This window comes from Sodiomyces alcalophilus, assembly GCF_042370955.1.
Source record: "Sodiomyces alcalophilus JCM 7366 unplaced genomic scaffold ACRALscaffold_4, whole genome shotgun sequence".
NCBI classification, from domain to species: Eukaryota; Fungi; Ascomycota; class Sordariomycetes; order Glomerellales; family Plectosphaerellaceae; genus Sodiomyces; species Sodiomyces alcalophilus.
Window position 1 is genome coordinate 193,789 of NW_027263535.1, and position 19,171 is coordinate 212,959.

The window sequence follows — 19,171 nt, forward strand, 5'->3', positions numbered from 1 at the left end:
GACGAATAATTCGAGGTTGGATGGAGTCTTTGTTACGGTACGTACCCAGGGCCAAGGCCATTAGTGTGCTTGGGGAGGCGTAAAAAGAGACAAGTGCGTTGTATTCGTAAGTACCTTGTACCCTGGTACGACGTACGATCTGTGAAAAGCGCTGCCGACCGCAGGAAGTAGCAAGGTACAACGCACAGTATCTGGCAACTGACCAGTGGCAGTGACGGATTGGAGGCTAGTGGGGTCCGGTTATTGGAGACCGGCTTGGGTGTTGATAAGGTGGGAATCCAGGAGATACTTGAGGTCGAAGTATACGGTGTACAATTAGGATGCTTACTGTGTACGTCACCAAGAGTCTCTGTGTACGTACTCAGCACAACGTACTTCGTATATTTTTCACGACTGCGCTGAGCTGCTAGGACGGAGACGATCAAAGTTATAGTGTAGAAGAACTGGAGTACGGATAACGATATTACGCGCGAATTCTGTTTATATGAGATAGGTAGTTGATTGGTAGATAGCTGTGTTAACCGACGGCACAACTAATAAGCATAGTGTCAGGTATTCAAGCACTTTACACCAGCAAGTACTACGTAGATATGTGCGTTGTGTATTTTGACTTTTTTGAATTGAAAAGCGTACTCCGTGCACCCAAAAACCAAGTCTAGCAAAGTGATCGGGAAGGAAGCAAGCCTCCCGTGGCTATTTTTCAGATAAGTGTATGTATGTATGTACAACGTACTCCGTCCCAGTTGTAATCTTGTCTTTGTCTAATAGTTCTGAGTGGTGGTGCTGGGTCCCCGATGATGGCGGTGGCGGTAGGTGGTATTAGTGAGAGAAAAAGTCAGGAGATGATGACGAAAGGACCGGCCGCCAAGTACACTAACCGTGCGCCAAGTACGTTGTGGGCAGTCTCGTTCTCGGCAGCTACGCGCTTCTCGCACTGGGACAGGGGCCCCACTGTACACTAGACGAGTACGTTGTATTGAGACGACCGTTTGGGCTTGGTACCTGTACGTTGTGCTGCCAAGTTTTTGAATGGTACTCAAGAGCCCAGTGGGGAAAGGGACGAAGCAAGGTACCGAGAAATGATAGGGGACCCACCCACAAAATGTTGCAAAGGCACCCAAAGTCGTTCGTCCGTCGACCGGGGCGGAGCCTGACGACAAGAGGGGGCACTTCGTCGATTGTACGAAGTATGTGGTTATTAATACATTACACAGTGGGCTGCCCGCGCTATCAAGTTTGGCCTTGCCTTGCCTCCCGGTCGTGTCGTTTTTACTTTGTCCGTTCGATCGGGCACAACTGCCTCTTATTGGTCTGTTTGACCGTGCTGCACACACGTTGTGCCTGAAGCAATCTGCTCCACTGCCACCAGAAATGCTGAGTAAGTACCTTGAAGTACTTCGTACGTGTTTTCGGCGCCTTGATAACTCCCGTTGATTCGTACGATTCGTCTCGATGATTGGGTGACGGACTCTCGTCCTCGCGGAAGAAATAATCCGAGGAAATACAACGTAGACAAGATACAGATAAGAAGTGACTCCAGACCTCTGACCTACTAAGGTCGCGTCATCTACCAAGTATAAAATATGGAGCACGAAACCCACACAACATGGTCGCCGACGTCGGTCGTTTCACGATGTGTATAAGCTGGTCACTATCCGCCACTATGGATGCCAGCACACCAGTACGTAATATGGAAGACTGCAAGGGAATCATGTTGGCCCTTACGAATTGTTGTTGGTAGGTACTTTTTTCTAGCGCCAAGGATATTTCCACATGCGCATCAGTAGAGCTTCTTGATAATGCTTCTCCTTGCACTCCGTATGCAGATACTTACACTATAGCGTGCCTATCGCACTCAACAGACTTTGGGCCTCCCTGCATCGCTAATTAACGCAATGTCGACCAACATCCTCGGTATTTTTGAATTGATATACGTGGGCTTTTGCCAGGGGTAAAAGGAAATAAAAACGAGAGGGGGAAAAAAAAGTGAAAGAGAAAAAAAAGACGTTGGTCCATCATCTTCCCATCTTCCTATTTTTGGGGCTCTGCCCACATCGTGAGGTGACATTCCAGCCCGGCTGTCACGGACCAACGCTTCTTTTGCATCTTTTGCATCATGTCTGCCGATGTCTCTCGTCGTCACATCCTTTGGGCCCACGGAAATCTTAAACTGCCCCTTCTTCCGTCCCCAGTTCCCCGAGTTTTATCTGCACAGGACATTGCCGCCGACCATTTGAATTGTATGTTGACTCGTCGACTGCCTTGTCGTACCACTATAACGTACCTCCGGAGCCATGTATGGTAGCGTCGCGTTCCCGCTACCCTGCGTGCATAAAAAGGAACCGAGACGACGAAACGAAACCAACGGGAGCAACGGGAACCACGGGACTCACCGGACAGGGGGGAGGACGGAGAGAGATGCGATGCGGGCAAGTTGAGTTCGAAGACGTGGCAGCGCTAGAATCCGTGTCCTCTCCGTCACGGTCGCAGACTCGATGCTGTTGCCAACGATACTTTGTACATACGCACAGGTAATTTAAGAAAAGGGAAACACTAGCCAAATCGAGACTACTTTGTACGCTTTTCTTTTTTTCTTTTTTTTTCCTTATTTTTTTCTCACGATACTTTCGTCCGCCTCCCTCGGTCAAGAGCGGCAAGGGTTATAATGGCCAGGCCTGGACCGTGAACCGCCTGAATCGCACTCTATTTGCGGTGAAAGGGGGAGCACTGGGAGCATTAGGCTCGGAGCTAAGCCCGCACCGCTCGATGTATTCGTACGGGTACTTCCCAGTAAAGTATCTGGCAAAGCATCGTGAGTTTTTTCGAGGTGGTGTTGAGGCGCTGGTCACGATGGTTTTTATTACGGATCCTTCAGCTACTTTAGACCCCGCCCTGGACCATTCGGATGATTCTTTTCCCATCCATTGATATTAATCCCGCTTAAAAAGTCGAGTCGAGTCGCTGCGCATATTCGGACACACTACGTTGTACTTGCGGACGGACATCTCGATCGATTGGCTAGCTTGAATGTGTTGGGGATCGTGAGATGGATTGGCAAGCTACGAATACAGTGGGTTGATTCGCGGACGGTTTCAATTGAGCGATGCAATTGACCCCCCTTGACAGAATTTCGGGGCATTGTCCACTTGCATCGCATCACGGTTATGACTGGCACCACCTTGTTCGTCCGAGTGGTGTTGTGATGCGGCTGATCCTCTCGACGATAAATGCTCATTTAATCGTGTCGCTATCTATACGTTGTATGTACACACTGCTTTTCTTTTTAAGAATAAAAAATAAAAATAAAACTCAGTTGTACTTCGTAGTTATATTTGCTTTTAGTCCCTTTTTTTTTTGATAACTTTTGTAGTTTTTGATTGATATCGTATTGTTTCATTTACCCTTTAATTCCGACCGATCATACCGGAATCAATCGTTTCTGGGCTCATGATACCATGGTCGTACATACAACGTACATAACTGACTTTCCTCGGAACCACGGGTTACTGCTCCATTATTTTTGTTCTCTCATCCCTCCCAAGGATAGAAAATATGACTGCTCACATTCCTACGCCGCCACGAATTCTGGCGTTGGCCGCTGCCAGCCGGGCGCTGACACAGACCGGTGGGAGTGAAGGTGAACGGCCTACTTAGCAGACGGCTTGAAACGGCTGTCAGCGACGACAGTGCTCCGGAGATGGCGTTTCTCGGCGTAGGATCTAACCAGGACATCGACAAGATGGGGAGGACAAAAAAATGAAGTCTCTGATGTAAGCCCTTCAAGAAAGAACGAATATCGGGGATGGCTGGTTCTCCAAACGCCTCTTTCATGAAGCAACCAACGACGAGAGAGCGACAGGAGGGGTAAAGGGCCACCCCGGCCAGTCCCGTCGTCCGTCTGGATAGAGGAATGAAGCAGAGCAGCACGTTGGGCAGGGTATGAATCGTGCCACCACCGCTTCCACCCAGGCGCCCAACCCCGGCCCCTACCCCGAGCCTCAAATGGATCCCCAGACCAGCCACGAACGTACAACGTACAACGTACGTTGCAATGCCATTGAAGCTGCAGGGTCGCGTAGCGACAGGCAAGAAAGTGCAAGTGGCCATGCAGGAGATGGTTGACGGGGATGGATATTATGGCATTGTCCCTTGCCAAAGCATCCGACTACGACAACACTTCGCTCCCTCTTTGACGTCGTCCAAATCTCATGTCTCCCAACAAGCCACCCGCACTCCGTTGCCTAGTATATCCATTACGAAGGGGAAGCAAGGGAAACAACGGCGAGGCTGGAGAGGAGAGGGAAATGCGGAGAAGGGGAAACTGAAGCAGAGGCCATTCGCAGGACGACGACGGCGACGCACTACAGCGTACAACGTACTTCGTCCATTGTATCGTATCGTTTCCCCTCGTCCTCATATCCACGTTCCCTGCCCCTTTCTGATTACCCGTCGCGCCTCCGCACCTCCGCAGGTCCCCCCTGTTTTCCCGACGTCTCTAGGGTACAACGTACCAAAGTACCACTGTATCCATCATCCCCAAAGTGCGGAATCACCCCGATTTGGCCCCGCATGGCTTGACGGGCCCCCACTATGTGACATTTGATTGGCGAGGAGGAAGCTCGACTGTGATGTCGAACAGGGATATCGAACAGGGTGTCCGAGCCACTGTACAATGTACCTACAATGTAAGTACAACGTACAGATATTGTATGTCTCCTGGTTGGGAGGTCGTGGTGTTGGTCGTCCAACCCCCCTTCAGCTTTCCCATACGAATATGCTGCTGCGCTTGCGGTAGTCTTTTACTGTGGATGGGAAGAAGACCGGGGGAGGGTTGAAGATCACGGTATGTGAGTGATTGTGCATCTCCTCTATTTCCCTGGAGAAGAACAAGCCATGCAGAAGAAGGGTGTGAATGGCTACGTTGTACATACAACGTACTCGTGCTGTTGGCTATAGGATTACATTGTACATGGATTTCAATATCTGGTACGGTTCTCGCTTAGAACACCAGAACATCCCCCATGCTTACAACGTCGTTGTATACAACGTACGTTGTATAGCCAAGGTACGGTACGACATGAATGTAACAGTTATACATATCGTGAAGATGTACAACGTAGGCATTCGTTCTATCGTCGTCCTTGTTACAGTAAAGAAAGTAGCCCAACTGTAATGGTATTCTCATGTTTCCACCAGACCCAGACCAGGAAGGCCGAGGACACTGTTCATGTGAAAGCATGGAAATGGAAATGCAAATGGCTTGGTTTCTTCTTTTTCTCCGCAGCAGGACGCTTGGGCCACATGGTTTGGTTTGCTGCACGTCATGTCATGTCTCGATTTGCTGGGCCCTTGGCGGCTGCATCGCTCTGACGGCGGACAAACCCTCCTTTTTCCTTTCCACTTCAAGGGCAGGGCAAGGTCAAGATCGAAGGCATTCCTTCAGATGATCAGATATCTGAAAGAGGGCCCACACCTCCCTCCCCCTCTCTTCCTCTTTTTTCCCTCGTGCATCCTGGGGCGGTGCAAGCCGGGCTGATCTCCCACCCCTCCATCTTGATATCCTCACATGTCGAACTTGTGTTAGGGCGTCCTGGATACGAACCCGCCTCCGTCAGCTGGGCCAAGGACAACAGCCTAGCGCCACCAGCAGCTTGGTTGGCCACCGGGCGGGCTGTTCGTTCGGGCGTCCAGTAGCCCGGCCTCCGTGCCGTCCCTTGTTATTCGCTACCACTGACCAGCATCTATTCTGGAAATACCAGAAAATATATACGAAGATGCGTACAAAGTATGCCTTACAAGGACACTTATTTGACTTACAGTCGCCTTGCTAGCTTGATTCTCTGCTCTCCGAGGCTTCTAGTCCTCAGTTCGAAAATATTTCCTTGGTTTTTCTTTCTTGGACCGCCTCTGGGAGAACCTTGGAACTTGGCCCTCGAGAAGATGCCGATAAGAGCGTAGCAGCCAAATATTTAGCGCATGAATTTCCAAAATTCGGGCTGGCTGGGACATGGAACAAGGATGAAATTAGCTTGGCTGCAGCCACTCTTTTTCTTTTTTTTTTTCTCGCAAAGGGTAACCTCTGCGATCATCGCTCTTTCGTCGCCGTCTGGATGGTGGGCGACCCTAAATCCCACCTTGGAATGAAAGTACGCATGTGGCTATAAGCATGTCTCACCTCCTATCATCCTCTGACACGAACTCAGGAACTCGCCCCCCGTCTCATCTTTTGGCTCGCCCCCTTGCCGAAACGACATGTTGCTTTGCTCCCCCTTATCGGTCACTCGTAAGCATGCTTATATTGAGTTAATGTCCTCCCTGGTTGCTGCTGCTACGACCACACACCACTTCGGAGAAGGGGAAATGGCATGAAGTAGTGTATGTGGAAATGGTTCTGATCGCCCGGTTACCCCTCGGAGTTCGCTTCGGCACTGTACGTCCTCGATGTCTCAGAAGCGATGCTACTGTGACAGGGAAAACGTCATGCGGTAGTTCCGAGTTGAAATGGTGGCTTGACGCGACCCCCAACCGTGTAGAAACTTGGAAACAGTTGAGGACTTCTTGCCAGATGGGTGTTCGATGGAGAGTGAAGGCCTCTTGGTGACCTCGCCTCGGACTGCTCTCTATGCTTGGGTGCGTCCTCGGGTCGTGAATAACGATGGTTTCGCTATGAAAGGGTAATGTAATAATACATGTAGACAAACAAGGTCTATATAGTACAGTTACATGTACAGTGATTAAACAAGTAATAATAGCAGCAACAATGGTAGTACAACGTACACTGCGTCGTGGGTGGTGTGCCACTCTCCATCGCCTCCCCATCAAAGAGTCTTCGTCTTCGCATGTCCTGTCCCGAACAGGCCATTCAACCAACGGCCGGCAGTTTCGAGCTGCGAGTTGACCGCGCCGCCGTATGGACGGAGGGCCTCTGTCCAGTCCCCGACGTCGTATATCAGGGATCCGTTCAACGGCGACGGCATGTCGGCATGCGTATGTCCGGCGGAGGACCCGTCTACAAAGGTGAACTTGCTCAGTTGGCCTTGTCGCGCGTCGAAGCTGAGGTGGAACTTTGCGAGACGAGTTAGTTGCCGAAAAAGAAGGAAAAGAAAGGGGGGAGGATAGATGGACGTGTCTCCCCAAGTCAACTCACATCACTGGGCAATGGTGGCCTCTCCCTCGGATCGTCCTCGGTCGGGTGGGTCGAGAAGCTGAATAGGGGTGTCTGCCCGTAAATCCAATCCCTCGACTGACAGAAAGTGTGGTTAGTTTGACGGCCATCTGTTAACAGTACAGGGGGAGGGGAAAGATACAAAGAAAAAACATACCAACAACTCTTTCATCCCCTTCTGAACCCCATCCACAGCCCCAGTTTCCTCGCCTACCTCGCGGAACACATCAGGCACACCATACATCTTCTCAAACTCGGCCACGACGGCCTCCTCGAAAGCCGCATTCCCAACGTCCACGTTGCGCACGGCAGACCGCACGCTCTCCACGCCACGAGCCTTGATGAAAGGTTCCGCCGGCGAGCGCAGGAGAGGGCTAATGGACCCCAGGTTCGGCGAAGACAGGAGACAGGTGCCGTGGTGGAGGCTGCGGAGCCGGGTGAGCTTGTACGCCGAACCGGAGATTTTGAACGTGCTCGTGTCGTTTCCCCCCCGGTGGCACTCGTGGCTGCCGCTGCTGACGTCCAGCACAATGTCGTGCCGGCCGTTGACGCGGGCTCCCTGGACGCCCAGCCCCCGCAGGGCGCGCACGACCATCTCGGCGTGTTTGTCGCGGTCGAACCGCTCGGGCGGGCAGATGACGCTGTAGTTGACGTTGCCCGGGTCGTGGAAGACGGTGCCGCCCCCGGAGCGGCGCCTCACGAGTTCGATGTTGGTGGGGCCCGGTTCATCGCCAGGGGTTGTGCGGACGGTGAGGGAGGCGAGCAGGGGGAGGTTGACCTCGAGCCAGGGGTTCTGGTTGCGACCGATGACGACGCATGGGCGGTTGGTGTAGAGGAAGAGGATGGTCGAGTGGGGGGGTGTCTTGAGGAGCAGGTGGTGCTCGATGGAGAGGTTGAGATAGGGGTCGCGAGAGCGGGAGACGTAGACTTGGGTTTTGGAGGCTGGCGAGGAGGCGGCGGCTGTAAAGGGACGGACTGAAGAGTAGGGGGAGATGCGAAACCCGAGCCCGCGGAGACGGGACGGAGAGAGTAGCATGAGGGAGTGCTTGGTTCGATGGGCGGCTACCCTCTCATCGTCGAGTGTGAAATGGTGGATGTGGTGTGAGATGCGGTGTGATGAGAGGCTCTGGTTTGGATAGGGTTGTACCCAGAGGTTAGACTGCAGAGACTAAAAGATTCTTCATGTAGTTAGCCGTAAGGAATCAGACTTGGTGAGCTTGTCCAGCCAAGTTGATGGTGATGGTGTTTTCACTGACGATGATGAGACAGGAGGCTGGGTTTTTGCAAATGTGCATCTATCCGCTGTATGACGATGACGGTGTGAATGTATGCAATATTACACTTATGCAGTAAATGAAAATTACCCCTCCGCCGCGATCGGCCTGGAAGGTCGAATGACAACTCCAAACCTTTGGTTGACTCATGAGGAAATAGAGGGAAAATAGCAGGACCATCACTTTCCTCCCTTTCCTCTTCTACACCACCAAGGCAACTTTCCCAGATCTTCAAAATGTCAACGTTTGGTAATTATTTCCGGGTAACGACGTAAGAAGCCAATCCCTTCCCCCTCACATAGACCAAGTCGACTAACTCTTCCAGCTATGGCGAGTCGCACGGTAAATCCGTCGGCGTCATCGTCGACGGCGTCCCCCCCGGCATGGCCCTCACCGAATCCGACATCCAACCGCAGCTGACGCGCCGCCGCCCCGGCCAGAGCGCCATCACCACCCCGCGCGACGAAAAGGACCGCGTCACCATCCACTCCGGCACCGAGTTCGGCGTCACCCTGGGCACCCCGCTCGCCATGGTCGTGGCCAACGAGGACCAGAGGCCGCGCGACTACGGCAACAGCACCATGGACCGCTTCCCCCGCCCCTCGCACGCCGACTGGACCTACCTGGCCAAGTACGGCGTCAAGGCCAGCTCGGGCGGCGGCCGCAGCTCGGCCCGCGAGACCATCGCCCGCGTCGCCGCCGGCGCCGTCGCCGAGAAATACCTCCGCCAGGCCTACGGCACCGAGATCACCGCCTTTGTCACCTCGGTCGGCCCCGTCCACCTCTTCCCCCCGACCGCCGAGCACCCGTCCCCCTCCACCAACCCGGACTTCCTCGCCCTGCTGCGCTCCATCGACCGCGACACCGTCGACCGCTTCCTCCCCGTCCGCTGCCCCGACGAAGCCGCCTCCGCCCGCATGAGCGACCTCATCGCCTCCTTCCGCGACCGCAACGACAGCATAGGCGGCACCGTCACCTGCGTCATCCGCAACCCGCCCGCCGGCCTGGGCGAGCCGTGCTTCGACAAGCTCGAGGCCCTCCTGGCCCACGCCATGCTCAGCATCCCCGCCACCAAGGGCTTCGAGGTGGGTTCCGGCTTTGGCGGTTGCGAAGTCCCCGGTTCCACCCACAACGACCCGTTCGTCAAGGCCCCCGATGTCGACGCCGTCGCTGGTGCTAGTGCCGGTTCGACTGCCACCCCGGGCGGCAACGGAAACGGCATCCCCCGCTCCCGCCTCGCCACCAAGACCAACTACAGCGGTGGTATCCAGGGCGGCATCTCCAACGGCGAGCCCATCTACTTCCGCGTCGCCTTCAAGCCTCCCGCCACCATTGGCCAGGACCAGTCCACCGCCACCTACGACGGCGAGGAAATGGGTGTCCTGGCCGCCAAGGGCCGCCACGACCCTTGCGTCGTGCCGAGGGCTGTGCCCATCGTCGAGGGCATGGCCGCCCTCGTCCTCATGGATACCCTCCTCGCCCAGCACGCCCGCCACGTTTCGAGCAGTCTGTTGCCGCCGCTTCCCAAGGGGGACAAGGGACAGGCCCTTCCGGTGCAGCCGCCACCTGCGCCGTCTTCATAGAGGAGTTATGATTTTATAGACCGTTTCTTTTTCTCGTATATATTCTTTTCGCCGTTCAAGACGAACGGGAATTTTGGGAATATATCATTGTCTTGCCATATTGCGTTGCAAGGCGTTGCGAATGAGACACGATGTTGCTTGCCCAGCTGGAAAGGCAAGTGAAATAGAAAATGAAAAGAAATGAGTTCTGGAATCCTTGATGCGCCGCCCAATGCCCACCATTCTGCCCTCGCAATATCATACAGCAAGATGTAAGTGTAAGTGGACATACGTAGAGACAATGACAGATCGTACTTGATTCCCTCACGGCGCTGGCCCTGGCTCGGCAGTAGGCCCCCCCACGACACCCCGTCCAAACCAATCCGCCACCGTGGAAAACGGGTCGTCGCTCTGCTCCAGCTCCGCCTTGAACAGCTCATGCTTCCCCGCCGTCTCAACCTGCGTCGCCCGCAGCGCCCGGATCGTCGCGTTATCCTTGGCGCAGAGGGGACACCCAGCCTCGTTCCCGGCCCCGGACCCGCTCGCACCACCGCTACCGCCAGCCCCTCCCCGCAGACACCGCTGGTGGAAGCTGTGCTTACACAGAAAGTGCACGGCGGGGAGGTCGAGCGCCTGCCCGCAGTCGGCACACCGCGTGGCCTGGAACACGGCCGGCTTGGTCCCAATCTCGGCCATCTCGGCGCGTTTCTGCTCCGTCTCGCCCCGGAAGGCAGCGATACGCCGCTCGTTGGCCGCAATCTCCTGCTTCTCGCGCCCGATAATCTCCCGCAGATACGGCTTGATCATGCCCATGGTCGCCACGCCGGCCCCTCCTCCGCCGCCGTCGCCGCCCGACTGCCCCACCAGCGTCTGTACGACCTGCAGCGGCGCCATGAGCCCGTCCTTGTCGATCTTGGCCAGCACGGCCGCCAGCTCGTCCGCGCCGGCCTCTTCCAGGACGCGCGGGTCGGAGGTGAGGTAGGCCAGCGCGGCGGGGTACAGTTGCGGCTCTTGGGGGCCGTATTTGCGCAGCGCCTTGATGGCGCCCCGCGTGTCCTTGGCCGATGTGTACGACCGGAAAATGTCAAACACGAGGCCGGACTGTTCCTTGACCAGCCGGGTGCCGTCCCGGAAGTCCGATAGGTGTGATAATAAGAGCACGTTGGAACTCTCCATGGGTATCTCTTGTCCCTCGATCAGCTTCTTCGCCTTGTTCTCCCATTCCTCTCGGTGCTGTTCCCCCTTCTTCTCGTTCGACTTGTGCAGGTACATCTCGAATAATGTCGTGTATAGATCCGTCTTGTCTGATTGCTTTAGATCCTTCTCCTCCAGGCAGGCTTCCAAAAAGACGATAAACTCGTCGGGGTGATCGATGAAAGACGAAAACGCCGTCCGAGGCGGCGGAGCGGAATAGTGAGGGGCGGGGGGTTGGTCGGGTTGGGCGTCGACGGGGCCCGCTTCGCCGTTTGGCGGCTTTGGGTCGTTCGCAGTCGGCAAAGCTGGTGCGGCGGAGGGGGATGGCGCGTTCATGTAGGGAAGGGGAAGGAGATTGGTGAGGTTTTGCATGGCCGTGGTAGCGCCGGCCATGACGCCCCCGCTGGCGGCGTTGCTGTCGTCGTCTTCTGCCGGGACCAGCTGGAGTTTGGGCCGGTACTTTCCCGTGTGGAAGTCGATGAACAGCTGGGTTGCTTCTTTCGGGCAGTTTTCGATGAGCACTCTTGCGTACTTTTTCAGACAGGGATATGCCTTTTGTTTGTGTTAGTCCAGGCAAATCAGGAGGGAAACGAAAGGACGCACCACTTCAGGGTCCTGTTGCCAGATGAAATCCAGGGCGTCGTCATAGCGCTTCGAGTCCTCGATCAAAATGTCAACGACCAGGTCGGTCTCTCCGTGCTGCTTGGCTAGGTAGGCGGCCTGCTCGTAGTAGCCGCCCTGACGACACATGGAGATGGCCGTCTCGAGATCGAACTTGAGGTCGCCGGGCGACTTGATGAAGCGTTCGAGCTTCTTCGTATCCTTGAGCTTGGCGTAGCAGTTTAGGAGCAGCGTGGTGTGATCGGCGGTCGCCTTGCGATGGTCGTGCAACTGCTCAAGGTACTGGATCAAGTTGTTTATCCTTTGCGTGTCAAGGAACTAGTAGACGTCGTCAGTGCACGATACGCATGAAAGAAAAGAAAAGCCGGGACACGCACTTTTCGAATGACTTGCGACGGCTCGGTGGTGTCGATGGCCTTGATATATTGGACCATGGCGCCGTCATAGTCCCCCTTTTGGTAGAGGTGATCGCCGAAACGGCGGAAGATGACCGTCTGCTGCTTCTGGTCCATCCCGGACATCTGGGCCAGGTCGATGGCCAGAGGGTACATGTTCCGCTGGTAGAGCAGTTCCAGCCTTTGCTGCAGCGTCTTCTCGTGGTAGCGGTGGATCTTGCCATCCTGCGTCAGGACGAACAGGTCACCCCAGATCTGGAACATGGCCTTCAGGGGCGAGATGAGGGACTCGGTATGGCCGATGACGCGCAGGTCGGGCTCGAGCAGAACAAAGGTCGAAGCGTTGAGGAAGGCGTCGGCGACCTCCCCGAAGCGCCGCCGTACGGGATCGGGCTGCTTGTCCCTGTCGGCGGGCGAACTGGAAGGGGGGCACACGAGGGCGACGTAGTCGTTGAAGACGGACACGAGACTCTTCCGAGACTCGTAGGCGCGCGGCGGGCCCCGGCCTTCAGGGGTATAGGTGTAGATGGCGTCGTCGCGGACGACGACAATCTCGCCGGCGGCCTTGTCGAGGGTGATGCAGCCGACGTCGCAGCCAAAGTCCTCGACCGTCTTGGGCGGGGAACCCTGGCCTTTCTTGGAGATGGTCATCTTGAGGATGCGGGCGGTGGTGGAAACGAAGAGGGTGGTGGCGGACGAGTCCGAGTCGGGAATGAGCTCAACGCCGGTGACGGGTTCCTCCGACTCGTGCATGATTCGCTGCTTGGAGCCGAGGTCGTTGATGAGGTCGCCGCGAATGAGGGTGACGGTGCCGTTGGCGAAGCCGACGGCGACTTGGGAGAGGTCGTCGAGGGCCGATAGGGCGGAGATCTGTGGCATGTAAGATACGAGTGCCCTCCCTTTTTCTTCTACCGGTCAACAAACCTGGTGGACTCACTGGAAAATTCTTCTTCCCATTGTGGATGGTGATGGTGCTTAAGCAGGTGGGCAGGTTCGTCTTCTTGTCCAGTTTGTCCAAGGCCCATACCTTCAAGACGGGCTCGCTGGTCAGGTCCTCCTAGTGGACATGTTAGCCAAGAGAATATGGTATTTCTGAGGGGATCTCTTCCGTTTTGCACGCACGGAAATGGTCACCAGCAAGCTCGTCCCCTCGACCTGTCGCATGTGTGTAATGGTAGCATCGTGGGCGCGGAAGCTCTGGACGACCTTCCAGCTGGCGCCGATGGTGCGGACGTAGCCGTCGTAGGTGGCGAGGAACAGACTATCCGAGCCGGAGCAGATGGTGGAGATTTCGTTGCTCTCGAAGAGGCGGGTTTCGTCGTCGGCGAGCCGGATCTGGCTGACGTCGAAGAAGTCGAATGCCCTCCACTGGGCAGGTTAGGGAATGCAATGGGAAGAAAAGAGGAAGAGGGGGTCATACCGAAACAGCCATGGCTACATCGCCTTAGGTTCGCTTCTGGAGGAGTGGAGGTGATTCCAACGGGTGGAGGAGATTGGAGATTGGAGGCTGGAGAATGGGAGTTGGGAGATCGAGGTCGAGGTCGAGGTTAGGAGTTGGGAGAGACGCGGGCTTCGGCGAGCCAAATGACGCTGTGGGAGCTTCGAGCTGTTGGGATGACTAATCTTACTAATCAACGGTGTCGTTGACAGGCACGGTCGTTAAAAGCGAGAAATGTATCATTAGAATGTATCGAAGTATCGGTACAAGAAGTACAATAAAGTACAGTGACCTCGACTGGGTATCATGCTCAATCCACATACGTTGTATATCCTCCTCAACGCCTATCAATAAAGCAGTCATGTACTCGTAATGCCCGACTGGCGAAGCATCTTCCCAAAACCGACCCTCTCAGTCGTCTCCCCTCCTCGAAAAACACACGACAGGCTCCTCAGATCCACCAGGGGCACCATGGACGGCCTCCCGTGCGCACACTGAAAAGGGAACACGCAGCGACCCAGCCGGCGAAGCAGGTCAGCGCACTCCTCGGGCGATAGCTCGTCGTTGAACATGATGGCGCTGCGGCACGACCGGGAATGGAGCATGTCCAAGATGCCCTGCGGACACCCCTGGAAGTTGGTCACCCAGTCAGCGGCGTCCCGGACGTCCCGGGAAGCCGGGTAGGCGGGCGCCCCCCCTTCGTCTTCCAACCTCCAAATCTCGTTGCGGAGCAACGCCACCAGGAGCCGTGGTTCGGCGCAGCTCCGTTCCAGGATGCTGGGCGGCAAGCTCCTGACGTCCACGAGGCCGTGGCGGCGACGAGGTTCGTCTTCCGGCTGGCGCGGCGGGCGTTGGGCGTCGGTCGGTCTGACTTGGTATACTACCCCCCAGTGGCTCCAGTACTCGGAATAGCGGCGGAGCAGCTCGCACTCCTGAGCGTCGAATTCAAAGGCCAGAGGAGTTTCGAGGGTCTCTGTTCGAGCGCGTGCTCCTGCCCCGTCCGAGTTGACGAAATAGTCCCGCATGAGAACCTCGAGGCGACACCGTTCGTCGGCTGCGTGCTGGTCGACGAGAACGAGGAGGGATCGCGTCTCAGAAGGGAACCTCACGAGCAAGAACTTTCGGTCCACCTGCGCGATGACTTGAGCGCGACGCAGGGCGTCTCTGGATAGTTTTTTCCCCAGTCGGACGATGGATGGGTCGAAGGAGACGCCGCCGGCACAGGCCCGGGCAAAGTCTTTTGCATCGCCACCCGGTGTGGTTGTCGCGTCTCCGATTCGCGGCACGGGAGGGTCTACCGCTGGGAACACGGGGTTCTCCCAGGTTGAGATGACCTTCTTCACCCACTCGCTGGGTTCGCTCTCGGCGGTCGTAGTTTCCATGAGTCGAATTCGCTTTTGGGGGCCATGTTCGCGGGACGAGGCAGACGCGGAAGACGCGTCGCGCTGTGTTTCACCTGTCGACGGACCAGTAGTTGGGGTCGTCGCAATTTCGGACGGAGAACTCCTGTATCGACTGGTGCGAGTGCCGTCCGCTGCGTCTCGGGATTCTTCGTTGCCCTCCTTTGTCGCGGACGCTTCAGGCGGGTCCACTTCGTCAAAGGGCTGCCGCAGCAGTCGACCGTCGTCGTCGATGAGCGGAGGTTCCGGTTTCTCTGGCAACCCGCCCGTAACGCATTTACGAGGAGACCGGGCTTGTCTCGCTTTGCCAACCTTGACGCGCTGCCATAGATCGAAAGGCGACTCTGGACGGCGAGATGCGGTGGCGACGGGGGTCATCGATCGTGAGTGCTTGCGTTTTGACGGAGCAGCTGCAGAGGCACCTCGCTGTTTGGCGGCCTCGGTCGTCTGAAGCGATTTCGAGACATCCTTCTTCGTGGAGCGAGTGTCCCTCACCAGCGAACGGGGACGAAAGTGGTACTTTTTCAAGAATTCAAAGCACACCAGCCTCAACAAGTCCGTAATGCCAGACAACGTGTGTGGACGGTCCAGCGTCTCGTCCAAGGATGGCAAGAGCCGTGCGGCCTTTTGCTTCGACGACAGTTCTACACAAAAGTAAAACATGGGCCAACGGTCGAGCGTCCGCTTCGTCCTGAGCTGGCGAGCGGCGTACTTGTCCTTGGGCCCGCCGTCGGCGTCGTCTTGGTCTTCTTCGGCAGAAAAGGCCGAGTGGGAGAATACGCGGTTGACTTGGTCGTAGAGGACGTTGAGCCCGTAGTCGTTGTGCAAGGGGTGGATGCCCAGGCTGATGAACTGGGCGCGCCGCGTGGCGACGGCGTTGAGGGATACGCAGCCACGCACGGACACGTTCCCGGCGGATGCGGCGACGGGGACCCAGGTGCTGTAGGATAAATCGTCGGCCAGGCCGGCTTGCACCAGGGAGGTGGAGACTCGGGTTACCAGAGTCGCATCGGCGTCGGAGCGGACGTGCGAGTCGGACGGAGGGGACGACGACGGCCTGAGCCGGACTTGGTTGCCGGTGATGCCGTCTCGGAGGGAAATGGCGACGGGGCGCGGCCAGGCGAGGACGATGGCTACGGCGGAGCGGACGAGACGGGAGAATTCCCTGTCCAGCGAGGTCTTGTCCGTGGCCAGCGGCCTCTGCTTGACGCGGACGGGCATGAGGCCAAAGAGGTCTCGGACGACCACACGCGTGCCATGTTCAGAGGAGAGGGACCGCAGCCTGTGCTCCGGGAGGGCCGGGGTGTTCCGGGCCAAGACCTTCCCGTGGTGCATGGTGATGGTGTTGTGAGAACGATGCTCGTGATGGTGCGAAGTGATGGAGGTCAGAGACAGGGTGGCGAGCGAAGAGAGGAAGGCGCCGTGCGAACCGTACACATGGTCGGTTGGCGGGTATCGCGAAGTGTCTACCAAGGAATCAGTACGTCTGTAGTCGGTCGCAAGAGCGGCGACTGCTCACAATGGTACTTGCCCAGTCCCCCCGACTCGCGAAACTCATCGGGCGGGATCCCGAGACCATCGTCCTCGGCGGAGCAGTTGCCCCTAGCGTACTCGACCGAGACGTTGATCTTGGTGGCCGAGGCGTCCAGGGCGTTCTTGATGAGGCCGAGGACGGCGTCGTTCAGGGACGTGATGACGACGGAGGACTTGATCTGCCGGACCACATCGTCTGGCAGAGGCCGAATCGACATGAGGGTGGCGTAGAGAGATCCCGGTAGAAGCAGTCCCGATCATAAGGGCGATTCGTACATGGACCTGGGAGAGGAAGGATAAAGTCGTGGTTGTAGGTTGTTGTAGTTGTATCTCATGAGAGTGATGAGGTCACGTGGTATGTGTCTTATGTAAGCTTCTACAGGATCCCCAAATGACACCTTACCTAATGTATGGTACGAAGATGAAGTATCGTTGCTTTGTAATCAGCTGGACATGGTACTTGTGTACAACGCACGGATACGATACATGAGGTTGCTTCGGGCAGAATACCTAGGTAGGCGACAAGTACCATCTCAACGTAAACTTGTTCATCAAGTACGAAGTATGTTGCTCAATGCAATGACTGTCAATACTCTGGAATGAATAACAACAAGGTTTGGAAGAAAACTGTGTGACTACATTGTAGGCATCTCCCGTATCACTGTCGGCTTGCATTCGAGCAATGTCATGTACATACCTAGACCTCAGTGCTGAGTGGCGTACGGCCAGCGTATTCGTACAGTACGTACCCAGCAGTGAGGCTTAGACCGTATCCGTACCATGTACCTATACCTACGATACCTCGACTCATGGTACTTCCACGGACCCCTAACAACCAAACCACCATCACCACTCGATCCCTTCTTCCTCCTCTCACTCCTCCCACTCTCACCAGTCCTGGTCCTCCATCGCCCGCCAGTCCCCATTCGTTTCTTGCCCATTCGTTTCCATCGCCTCACTCCAGACTCGACTGATGGCGACGGCCGCAGGCCCGTCCCTTCCCCAAGGTTGGCCTTTGCCCACTCTGCCCCTCGTACTGACGACCGACTAACTCTAACGTCAATGTAGGTCGGCCCGACCGTCCAGGACGTCGCCGCCCCTTCTCGACCTGGGTGAAGAAGCTCACCAACTTTAAGAACTCTGCTTCGTCGGCCGATCCATCTTCAAACTCGCCCCAGGCGAAGCGACCCATCTCCAAGAAGAAGAAACAGGACAAACGCGCTTGCAAGAACAACAATCCCTACCCGGAGTCTGGCACTCTCGGCGTCTCCCACAACAACAACAACACATACAGCTCTCCTTCCTTTTCCACCGCCCGGAGTAATGGCAGCGCCGACTCGCTCGACCAGAGCCCTCCATCGAGAGACGGAGATGGTCACAGACACACGGCCGGCGCGAGATCCCTGGCCCCGACCGTAGCCACCGACCACGAAGCCCAACATTCCATCGCTGCTCCCTCCCACGGCGCCTCCTCGGTCGCCGGCACCAGCCGCACCGTGGGCGGCATCGACTCGCGCCGTGGCGGCGACAGCACCTTTTCGTCCCCCGCGCCGTCGGTCCGTTCCCTGACCACCACCCTGACCACCATCCACTCGTCCATGCCGCCCAACGGCCACCACCAGCAATCCAGCCACGGCCATGCCAGCAGCGCGCACCACGGCCCGCACAGCAACGCGCAGGCCATCCAATTCCACCAGCCGTTCCCGAGCACCACCACCCCGGCCTCGGCCATCCCCGCCCACCTCGCCCCCTCGTCCGCCGGCCCGGGCCATCCCACCACCTACTCGAGCGCGACGGCCAACAACCTCCTGACCGACAACGCGTCCATCCTCACGCTCGCATCGTCGTCCAAGCGCCGCCGCCGCCGCTCCCTCGACACCGACGCCTCGGTGCGCGCCCTGGCCCCGTCGTCCCTGTGGGGCGGCAGCCGCGAGTCCCTTCCTCTCAGCGTCCTCAGCGCCAACGTCGACCCGACTACATCGACCGCGCAGGGCCTATACCAGCCGCAGGGGGGGTCGCGCGGCGGCGGGGCCGAGCGGAGCAGCCTGTACACCAAGCAGCAGAACGACGGCGCCAGCATGCGCAGCGGGCTCCTGAGTCATGGGCGGGCGGAGAGCACCAGCGGGAGTATTGGTGGCCTGTCGAGTCCGCTGGCGAACGCGCGGGAGAGGAACGACGGCGCGGGCGAGGAGTCTAAGAATACCAGGGACGGTGATGATGGCACGGCAGGCACGGCGACGGAAAGGGAAAGGGAAAGGGAAAAGGACGGAAAGGAGGACAGGCACTAGGGAGCCTGTGGGGTTTGTCGGTGCAGGCCGGTTATGATGTCTCGATGGCTCTTTTTGCATTTCTCTCGTTTTCTTGGTCTTTTTTGCGATTCTTGCATGCGAGTTGCGGACCCGCTGGAGGGAGGCTTTCAAGCAAGGAATTGGTTTAGGAAGCTTGGTACAGGACCAGGCTTGGAAGGGTAACACATGGGTTGGATTTTTATTTTGAGCTGGTTTGTTGGGCTGGGAGTATACGGAAGAATACCCAGTGGTTTTGCTCGTCGCGAGACCATGAAACGGGATGAAGCTGATGGGAGGTATC

At 56.8% G+C, this 19,171-nt stretch overlaps 6 protein-coding genes across 6 annotated transcripts; 3 read left to right on the top strand and 3 right to left on the bottom strand.

Moving 5' to 3' along the window:
* Positions 1–3,552: 3,552 nt before the first annotated feature.
* ACRALDRAFT_211416 (uncharacterized protein) lies at positions 3,553–6,369 on the top strand (the record flags this gene model as incomplete). The annotated part of the gene is made up of 20 exons (XM_071023667.1): positions 3,553–3,637; positions 3,679–3,702; positions 3,740–3,770; positions 3,836–3,896; positions 3,937–4,041; positions 4,070–4,236; positions 4,287–4,471; positions 4,500–4,592; positions 4,640–4,685; positions 4,728–4,804; positions 4,853–4,906; positions 4,997–5,002; positions 5,091–5,143; positions 5,197–5,229; positions 5,285–5,520; positions 5,585–5,673; positions 5,739–5,785; positions 5,832–6,154; positions 6,204–6,283; positions 6,353–6,369. The coding sequence occupies 20 exons, from the start codon at positions 3,553–3,555 to the stop codon at positions 6,367–6,369; spliced, it is 1,812 nt and encodes a 603-aa protein (XP_070874352.1).
* A 176-nt stretch (positions 6,370–6,545) lies between these two features.
* Positions 6,546–8,401, bottom strand: ACRALDRAFT_1082395 (uncharacterized protein). Its single transcript, XM_071019306.1, has 3 exons — positions 7,323–8,401; positions 7,148–7,243; positions 6,546–7,064 (listed from the first exon to the last, which is right to left on the bottom strand). The coding sequence occupies exons 1-3, from the start codon at positions 8,199–8,201 to the stop codon at positions 6,819–6,821; spliced, it is 1,221 nt and encodes a 406-aa protein (XP_070874353.1). The 5' UTR covers positions 8,202–8,401; the 3' UTR covers positions 6,546–6,818.
* Positions 8,402–8,675: 274 nt separating this feature from the next.
* Positions 8,676–10,022, top strand: ACRALDRAFT_1033418 (uncharacterized protein; the record flags this gene model as incomplete). Its single annotated transcript, XM_071014947.1, has 2 exons — positions 8,676–8,710; positions 8,765–10,022. 2 exons carry the CDS (start codon positions 8,676–8,678, stop codon positions 10,020–10,022), a joined length of 1,293 nt encoding a protein of 430 aa, XP_070874354.1.
* A 303-nt stretch (positions 10,023–10,325) lies between these two features.
* On the bottom strand, positions 10,326–13,643 carry ACRALDRAFT_2041719 (uncharacterized protein; the record flags this gene model as incomplete). The annotated part of the gene is made up of 6 exons (XM_071021177.1): positions 10,326–11,747; positions 11,799–12,134; positions 12,194–13,081; positions 13,149–13,268; positions 13,334–13,579; positions 13,632–13,643. The coding sequence occupies 6 exons, from the start codon at positions 13,641–13,643 to the stop codon at positions 10,326–10,328; spliced, it is 3,024 nt and encodes a 1,007-aa protein (XP_070874355.1).
* A 49-nt stretch (positions 13,644–13,692) lies between these two features.
* Positions 13,693–17,364, bottom strand: ACRALDRAFT_1094232 (uncharacterized protein; the record flags this gene model as incomplete). Its single annotated transcript, XM_071019709.1, has 9 exons — positions 13,693–13,817; positions 13,848–13,993; positions 14,017–16,515; positions 16,569–16,782; positions 16,869–16,912; positions 17,000–17,029; positions 17,069–17,152; positions 17,194–17,250; positions 17,328–17,364. Coding segments are annotated over 9 exons (3,234 nt in total), but the record flags the coding sequence as incomplete, so codon positions are not given.
* Positions 17,365–17,555: 191 nt separating this feature from the next.
* Positions 17,556–18,870, top strand: ACRALDRAFT_1057527 (uncharacterized protein; the record flags this gene model as incomplete). Its single annotated transcript, XM_071015913.1, has 2 exons — positions 17,556–17,589; positions 17,651–18,870. 2 exons carry the CDS (start codon positions 17,556–17,558, stop codon positions 18,868–18,870), a joined length of 1,254 nt encoding a protein of 417 aa, XP_070874357.1.
* Between the last annotated feature and the right edge of the window lie 301 nt (positions 18,871–19,171).